General features: G+C 35.2%; 1 protein-coding gene across 1 annotated transcript; it reads right to left on the bottom strand.

Annotated features, from left to right (window-relative positions):
- Window positions 1-696: 696 nt before the first annotated feature.
- On the bottom strand, window positions 697-5,135 carry LOC108978602 (G-protein coupled receptor Mth2-like). Its single transcript, XM_018948974.1, has 7 exons — window positions 4,420-5,135; window positions 4,201-4,348; window positions 2,627-2,806; window positions 2,312-2,563; window positions 2,098-2,242; window positions 1,065-1,253; window positions 697-997 (listed from the first exon to the last, which is right to left on the bottom strand). The coding sequence occupies exons 1-7, from the start codon at window positions 4,927-4,929 to the stop codon at window positions 985-987; spliced, it is 1,437 nt and encodes a 478-aa protein (XP_018804519.1). The 5' UTR covers window positions 4,930-5,135; the 3' UTR covers window positions 697-984.
- Window positions 5,136-9,841: the final 4,706 nt, after the last annotated feature.

Here is a 9,841-nt window from a genome sequence, read left to right as displayed (position 1 = left end):
ACTCATGGATTCGTTCGAATGAGCCCGAAAGTAAGCAGAAGTCGACTATATGGGTGTTTCGTAATGTGCCGAATCCAAAGGAAGCTTTTCGCGCACATAGCCAGCAAATGGTTGCCTGTTTTTTTTAGAAAAACTGAACATGTCGCAACCATACCACTAGAACAAAACGGAGCAGTAAATTCTGGGTGGTATGAAACCATTTGCTTGCCAGTTGTCTTTCAAGAAATCAGGAAAACCAACCAACAAAGGCGGATCTCTCGTCACCACGACATTGCGAGTTCTCAGACATCGACTGCAAACATTCCGCCTTTAAACACTTAAAGCATCGATTTGATGAGCCATTTATGGCACTTTATATATTTTCAATAAATCTATAATATCATGTTTTTATGTCGACGTTGAACATGTCTCCCAAGGTTCATCATAATATCTCGATTTTTACTCAACTTCCACGGAAGGATAGACAGACAGTCGCCCGAATTTCAACTTTTATCGTCAACCTGATCATTTTTATATAATATATATATATATGAACCCTATATAATGCATACAACAGTTAAGTGTGCAAAGCCATTATAACATATTCTGCAGAAACATGTTTCAAGAATACACAAAAACATTTAAAAATTCTTAAAGTTGTTGTAGAGGTTTGTTGTTATAATATTATATATATTTGAAGATACATACTTATGTACTTATATGATATCAGCTTTACAATTCATCGCTTACATATGTAGTACATTCAAATGTATTCATAAACATTAATGATGCTTATTTATACATATCTATGTACAAGTATACATATGTATGTTACAGTAAATATAATGAACTCGTACTCTCTCTGACTCTCTGGTGTTGCGTGATCAAAATATTTGAAAATTATGACTTCTTATCGTACAAACAAATCAACTCTGTTGCGTTACAAGGCAACAATATTTCACATCTAGGTACATACTATATAACAGTGTACGCTCGCCCAAACAATTATGCCTTCCACCTATTAGCAGAAATTTTAAAATATTTGAAAAACACTTTGAAATATTTTGGAATTTGAGAATACATACCGACTCTTTAGCAACATTAGCACCCGCGGCTTCAGCACGAGTACTCCAAATATTATTATGCCTTGTGACGAATTGACTATATTGAAAATTTTGAAAATAATCGAATTATTTGTCGGCGTGATGTACGGTATCACTTCCATAATCCATGAAATACCCATAATGATGAATAAACGTAAAAATGTGGCGAACCTGGAAGATAAAGGAAGGTCTCGTGAAAACAGTAAAAATTATACTAAAATATTTCTTGACGTGGTCGGATTTTTTTTTTTAACCATTTCAAAAATCGTAGAAAAGAGAATTACTATTGAAACAATCTCAGTTTACTATCCTCGCTTTTACTGTATCTGCCTAGGCACTGTCAATTCAGTATAGAAAGCTGAGCCAAAAATAGTTCTGGGAAAAGTAATTCCAATTCTTCTGCTGTTAGCTACATACTATATATCTGGTTAAATAAAAATAAGAACAATATTTAATTTCGTTTGCACCGAAAATGGAACTCTTCGAAAATAAAAACACCGAATTTAGAATACCCTTCACAAATGATTATTATAGCTTAAAAGAGAATAAAAACATCTGTATCTTGTTTTCATAGTGATCCGTTCAGAACAATTCCTTTTGGATAATAATCTATGCCAAATTTCGTGAGGAAACCTTGTCGCACACAAGGTCCTTCGCTTGATCGGCCAATGTGTATAGCTATAAATTTCCAAAACTGGGGACTCCATAACTAGATGCTCAAGTTGGTGAGAAAAGAACGTTGGCAAAAATTTCGGATCAATATGTCAAAAACTGTGCAACTAGTTGGCATATATATATACGGCACGCAAATCGTTTATAAGTAGACTTTCTATAGTCTCCGATATTTCTTTTTGGGTGTTACAAACTTCGAGGCAAACTAATTATACCATATGCAAAGTGCCCCTTAGAAATCTTTTATTGCTCCTTAGGTTCGACAATTCTCGAAAAACAAGAATATTTGTGTGAAATTTCATTCACAAAAAAAAATTAATTAAAGGTTTATTACTTATCTTACTTGTATTGATGGCTATGATCACTTTTTATTTTGTAGTTGGCATCTTTGATTTGATAAAGATCATTTACACTCAAGATGAAAAAGATAATATTAAATAATATTAGCAAACCGCTTGGTCCATGAAAATATAGCATTGCTGACGCCGCTAAAATAATTAGAAAAACAAATTATATTATATTTTTTATAAAAAATTACTTTAACTCTTGAAACACACATTTTATAAAACATTGTCCAATACCGATTCCCGGCTTCCAGGCATCATTTATATTAGAATGCTCAATAGTTACAGCGATAACGGTAAAGATCACAGCCGCTGTCCACACATAAATCGAATAATAAATGAAATGTAAACGCGGATTGCACAGCTGGAGCTCATATCTGATCCCACGTATGCTTAGCCATAAGTCGAAACAGGTAATATTCAACCAAAAGAAAGCAGATATCATGAAGAAATAGCACGTAGAACCTTAAAGGTGCAGAAAATTTAAGTATAATGATTAAAATAACAATGGTCCATTTTGGAACCCACCTATTATACGACAGACCTCCATATCGTAGGTGATCCATGCTGTGGAACTTAGTAGAGCGGTGCCGATGGCGAAGGTACCCAGAAAACAGATCAGACAGCTGTTGTGTAGGCAACGTAGCTGTGGCACGTACAAGTATACCCAGATTGTGGCCAAGAGGAATGGCACTGATATTGCCAAGACTGAAAAAGAGGAAGAAAATATTTTACACAACGTTTTCAATACTCATGCATACTTATAAGCTAATAGAAAAAGGCTTTCCGCATTTCTAAACAAACTTCAACGTTTTTTTTTTATATTTATAATAAACTTTACTGAAGCAAATATGTATCATTTTAGACGACAATTTTTTATAACTTTTTCATTAGAAATATTATTCCATCAGTGTAAAACTTTACTGGTTTCTCGGCGAGAAACTGTGAAAATTAATTTTCACAGGCTTTTCTTGAAGCCAACTTTACTCCATTAAGGGAGTTCTGTATTGACCGAAACAAATAGTAGCTCGATGCTGCAGGGTCAGGCTATAAGGTGGATGCATCAGGACTTCCCAGCCAAGCTCTCCCAGTCTTTGCCGATTCATCAAAGGTGTGTATGGTATGTATGGTGTATGTAAAAAAGTAAAATGTGGGATCAGTCGTTCGACTATGCTAGAGCAGGTCTCACATTTGTTGAGTTTCAAAACGCTTGGACCATGATCTTTTTTACACATCACTGTTGTATTTGATACACTTTTCGTCTGTTGTTATAATTCGCTTCAAAAATGATTCGATTTCATTACGCTTCAGCAAAGAATCGTAGATGTTAATTTGGTTCATTAAATTTTTTACAGATAATTCTTGTGGTACCCAAACTCCAAGCGTCGTTTTGCAGCCAGCCCTTTTTAAATTGTTCAAAACCGTTTGCTGGTTTAGTTCCTTAGCGAAGTCATAGCTGCTTATGTGACGGTCATGGTCAATCTTTTCCACTATCTCATCGACTTTTTCTACGATAGTTCGATCAGAGCCAGGTACATTTTTCACATCGAAATTTCCTGAAGGAAAGCTAGCGAACCATTATTGTGCCACACGAAGCATCGTTTTCGTAAATTTCACAAATTTCCTTGGTACCTTGGTACCTTTTTACAAACATTTTAAAAAATAGCGAATTTCTTCATTACTTTCACTCATTTTTGAACAGCTTTAACCTTTTTACAACTTAATCGAATTTAATATTTTTTGGTCAAATAAAGTTTAAAATCTCACCTTTCCAACACTATATGGTATGATACAATGTGATTAGTAGCATTAGAGATATACGACTGCAACGACATACTATATTGACAAAATACGAAAAGACTTTTTCGACTACCCAATATATTCTGATTAATGTAAATATGTATTTTGTTGAATACACCACAATCTGGTAGTCGAGAAAAAATTTTGCCGTCATAGGTGTTTGCAGCTTACATTTTCTTTAAGGTATTCGGCAAAATATATTTAATATATATCAGTTATATGTTCGATTCCCCACAAACCAATATTTGGGGCATGGCTGACAACTATTTCGAAAAAATATATGTATATATTTTTATACTCACACGACATATTGACATAAGTTGTCGTCGATGTTTTCGCATAACAGATAATGGGATTCAAGCTCACTGTATTGTTGTACCAGTAAGGTGTTAGACAGTAGTCTCGATAGGGTATAAGCTCTTCATTAATCATATGTAATATTGAGGCATTCTGCAAAGCAACAAAAAAAAAAAAATAATAATAATAATTAATTTTTTTCCACAAAGTCATAAAATAATTACCTTAAATAAAATGTAAGCGTCGTCTTCAAACTCCCATGGACTCAGTATAGCAAAGTTATCACACGGTAACCGCTGCTGTGTAATAAAAACTTCATTTACATCGACTAAAGAGGCGTCAAGCTCTTTATTAAATATTTCGATTTCCGGCAAATATTCCAAGCTAAGATCGTTGGGTGTGACACATTTCATCGTCTGCTTGTCTAACAGTTGGTTTGGCATGCAACACAGTTGCATGCACTGCTTCAGCTTACAGGCACAGCCCCTGGTATGTGCTGGGCTTGTAACACGCGTGCCATCGGCGAGTTCTTCATAATCGTAGTTGGCAGTTAAATTTTTGGGTATGCTTATTCCACCATAATCATATGCGCCATGCTTGTTTGGTCGAATATTTACCAGACTAACGGTATCTTTGAAATCACAATTCCATATGTCGGCAAGCGCAAATTGAACGGTGTAAAGCAACCGCATTGAGGCGAGCAAAATTAGACGACTTGCGTAAGATTTAGACATAATTGTATTAATTTGTTTGTGCAAGTCAGAATTTTACTTCATATTTGTATTCCAAGTAATTTATTATCAGCATAACGGCGCACATACCAAACACTTAAGCGCGACGCAAGCACATAAGCGATAATTTAAGTGGAATTCTTTAAACGTTGATTGAACATGCGAACTATTTCTCAGCTTAAACTCCCACACATACGAGACTGTGTTGCTTTGACGGTTTCTTTGGAACTAAACAATCAAATAAACATAAATCATGGTACATTTAAAACACGCTTATCAAATTGCGGAATAAATAAACCATGAGTATGCGAGTGCAAGCAAACCGATATGACCCAGTAGACGCCGTATACCCTGAACATGTTATATTAAATTCGCCAAAAATTTTTAATTCCCAGAAGGAAAGGTTGGGGACCCCAATAAAATTTATATACATATATAATATATTACGTATATATATATTATAATATATTGATCAGCGTACGAGCAGAGTTGATTTAGTCATGCCTATCTGTTCCTCTATCCATCTGTGTGTATATGCTCGAACATCGTAATTTTTACGCAAGAGATCTATCATTTGTCGGAAACGCCAATATCGGATAATTATAGCATATAGCCGCAAACTAAGCGATCCAAATCATGTTATTTTAAGGAAAATGCTTTTATTTGTGAAGGGTATATAGCTTCGGTGCAACCGAAGCAACCGTTTTCTCTTGTTATATCAATCTTTGAACTTGACTTCCAAAACTTAATTAGAGTCTGGTTTATTTCTAAACAGCAATGACTTCAAAAGCCCCCAAGAAGTAGTCGAATGGTGTTAAGTCAAAACTTCTTGAAGGCCATTCAATGTCAAAATTTCTTGAAATAATTGAATCTCCACACTTTTCTAGGAATAATTTGACTGTTACACGTGCGGTGTGGCACGTAGCCCCGCCTTTTGGAACCATGTGTAGTCAAGATCGACACCTTTCGATTGCGGCGTTGAAAAATTGGTTACCATCGATGTGTACCGCTCTTCATTGACAGTAACGGTGTCACCAGCTTTATTTCGAGAAAAGTACAGACCGATTTCAAGGCCAAAAATCACACAAAACTGTCAATTTAGGTGAATAATTTTGTTCTTCGCACCAGAACATACAGTTTTGTTTATTTAGCACACTAATCAGAAGAAAGTGAACCTCATTGGACAAAATAATTTCAGCGAATTCACGACGTTTACGGAGAACCAATGGCTTCTGTTCTTGAGGGAAAACATTTTTATTTGGATGCAAGCTCAAATCCTATCTCAAAATCCGCCACGCTATGGTTCGAGATAGTCCCAATCGTTAACTTGGAATTTTCCGCAACACGTGCCTGATCGGCAACAACATTACGACTTATTAAAAAATACCGACACGACACTTAGAAGTCATATAATCCCCTTTGGAAAAACCGGTAGCTTGGATATTTCGTTAAATTTTCCGAGTCCATAAATGGTGCAAAGGGGTTCCTCACTTGGAAGCACAATCTCTCGTAATGATCTCAAGATGCTTTGAGAATTTATTGATATACATATTAATCGATAGGGCGAATATAATTTTGTTTGATTCTATGAACCGATTTCGCCCATTTCTTGGTATCAAATGAGAATACTGACTGATCTCTTAGAGACCTGGCTCAGCTATTAAAGAAAAATAACCACAGTAATAATTTTCCTATCCGATATGTGGACTTTCGTTTCTTCCATTTTTAGTACAAAATTGTATTTTTTAAGAAATTTATCTGATATGCATGACTATCTTTGTGATTTACTCATATCATAGGGCGGTATCAATTCAATTTGCTAAAATTAAGTCCAGCTCCAATGTTGCTCCTATCTGGTTGTTTTTGGACCCATAAACTTATTTTTTGTCGCTTCCCTTTTCGTTTCATTATAAACTGAAATTATTGGTAATTAGAAACCGGCGAGATAGATTTTTTTCCACTTCGGCCCACAAAATATTATACCCGGTAAAATGTGGGTTTTTAAATATTAATTCGACGTCAGCGTCATCTGTGAATTTTTTCGGTAGTACATATTTCCTTTCTCATTACGGAAATGAACAAACTTGATCCAAAAGTGCTCTAAATAGTATCGCTCTTTGCCAGTGCCATCTGCAGGGCGTCAGTAGTTGAATGCAAGTATTTAAACGCCTTATGTTTTGGCAGATAGATAACTAAAACTCGGTTTTACCTCCAACATGCCTTTGACTTTCAAATACCAACATTCGCTTACAGGAGCACTTGTACGAAAAACGCTGAACTATATGGTACATGTGGTAGTTATTTTAGCAGTTGAGACTAAACTTTTCCCTTTCAAATTTTGAACCCTAAAACAATGTAAATCTAGCACCTTTTATTGCAACAACAAACACTTGCTAAAAGCAACATACAAACTTTATTGCCACAAAGAATATTACTTGTATATGTAGGGGACGAATATACAGACAACGCACTCCCAAAGGACCTCGTGGCTGTTACTTGCATTGTCGGCTGCAGACGGTTGCATGAGAATCCATTTACGTATACATATATAGTATATACATACGGGTATACTGTATATATATGCTTGTGGATGTGCAACCGAAACTTTGTACTTGTAGCTATTGTCAGGCAACATCAGATATCAGCCCGGAGCATCAAAAGAGGCATCTGTAGAACCAGTAAGTTAACACATAACAGTGTTTTGACTTTGTAACCGTTAGCTCTTTAGATAAATGTACACAAGTGTGAAGTTTTAGGCGTTTATAGAAAAGTTAAAAGAGCATGCATGTATAATATTTAAGTGAAACAAAATTTTTGGACAAGGAGTGCAAGCAACTTGCAAAATGAAGGCAGAGTTAAACGATTTTTTCTTAATTCAGTGTTGCACTCGGGTTCATGCAGCTTCAATTAGAGAGCTTGTCGTCAGAGTTTGTGTAAATTTGGCGATCTCCTTTTACACTTTGTATACACAGTAATTTGTCAGCTTGCGATAAACAGTGGCAGATAGTGTAAGCCTAATTGCTGTGAGCAGTTAAGATGTGTAGATAGAAAATACTACATATATGTGATACAAGGTGTCAGGAAAATATGGTGCACATGTATTCGAGGTAATCTCACTTAAGCGGAGGCGCTTCGAGGAAACGATGGGTTGGGCCTTTTCTAAGCTTTAAGGTATAAAATAAGCACCTGTGGTCGTTTTCAAAATCGAGCGGAAGACAAGCCTTCTTTTATGCTACGAAAATTCGACAGTTCCTATCGTTAGTGATAATGCTAACATATCTCAATTTTCAACTCTATAAGTTTATTACGGAAAGTCACTTAAAAGCTTCGTACATGTAATATTTGGTATTTTTCAATTATGAGATTGAGCAGAGCGCGGGTTTATAAAATTTATAAAGAATAACTAAGATGAATTTAAATGTTTATGAAAGCAAGAAATTTATTTAAGCAGCTGATCCATAAAGGAACTGTTTATTTTTTAAAAAGAAAAGCCCCAAACATATTTTTCTCAAAATTTTTATGCGAATTCCATTTCTGAACTACTAGATCCAGAATCACCTCCGATGTTTGATGAGCGTTGACGAGTATTTCGAGAAGCATTTCCGGCTTAGGTCCGGAACATTAACCTATCCCAATCCATACTCTTAACCAGCAACTGTACAATATTTTTTCAAATTATTTCCGTTGAAAAAATTTGTTAAAATTTATAGCTATATTATGCCCAATTTGGCTTCGAAGTTCATGTTGGAAGGACAACTGCCGTCAAAGTTGCAATTTCAGATGAAAATCATAAAATGAAAGCTTCAGAAATCTTCAGATTGCTTCTAAAGCTCAGAACATGTGTTGTCAGAGTCAGCGAAACACTCACCCATCTCAAAGCTGTGAAGACTTCTGCAGGATTTCTGCATACATTTCACTCATTGACACGGTCATGCAAGATTTAAAACGCGGTTTGCTGATGAAGTTCTTGAAAGTTTCAATTTAAATCTGCTGTTACCAAAATTTATCCGAAATTTAGAAGAAAAGGATATAATTGTACTCATTGAATGCCTAGCTGTTTTGCGAAAATCTTGCCAGGAAATAAAGAACTGCAAAAATCGAAGCTCAAAGTAGAAGTAGCGCTTTGGCAATAACAATGGAAGATGCAAATGACTACAAGAACGCAAGTACTTTCTGCTTTAGAAAACCTTAGCACTTGCGATAAGGATATATGTACATACATATATCCGACGATTCATACTCTTCTTCACGTACTTTGCTGTTTACCAGCCACAAATGCTGGCGTTAAAGGATCATTTTCTTCTTTGCACCGTATCAAGACTTGGTTCAGAACAACGATGCTCCAGAAAAGATACTCCTCAACATAAACTACGACATTGCTGTGGCACCAGAAAAAGTAATGAAAATATTTAGTAAAAATAGCAAACACCGTATTAATTTTATGCTGCAAATAAAATTATAGTTACACAATTCCCAAATCAAGTACTTCACAAAACTATATATATATATATACTCCCCCTAAAATGCAACTCTGGCTCCGCCTTTGTACATGTGTATTGTGCCATGGGGGATTACTGTGCGAGCGGATTTTGGATGGATTTTGAATAATTAACTGAGAATTTTAAAATTTTTAACAAAGTCTTACTAATTTTTGCTCATGACAGTAGAGTAAGATAAAAGTAATTAAGGACTCATATAGCAATGAATGTTTATTTGTTGTAGTTTATCGTACATTTATACTTAAAAATATTTTATCAAGTTCTGGGAAAATCTTAACTGCCTTGAATATTGCGGACACAAGCATGAGTGTACAAGTGTAATTAAATGCAATTCGGTCAGTCTTTACCAATTTGGTCAGTCAAAGTATTGTTTAAAAAACCGAGACGTAATCTATAATTTTTCAAATTTCTGTAAT

The sequence above is a fragment of the Bactrocera latifrons genome, unplaced genomic scaffold, assembly GCF_001853355.1.
Source record: "Bactrocera latifrons isolate USDA-ARS-PBARC rearing strain unplaced genomic scaffold, ASM185335v1 scaffold_1, whole genome shotgun sequence".
Taxonomy (NCBI): Eukaryota; Metazoa; Arthropoda; class Insecta; order Diptera; family Tephritidae; genus Bactrocera; species Bactrocera latifrons.
The sequence above is the reverse complement of the archived record's forward strand: the minus strand, read 5'-3'. Positions and strand labels throughout refer to the sequence as shown.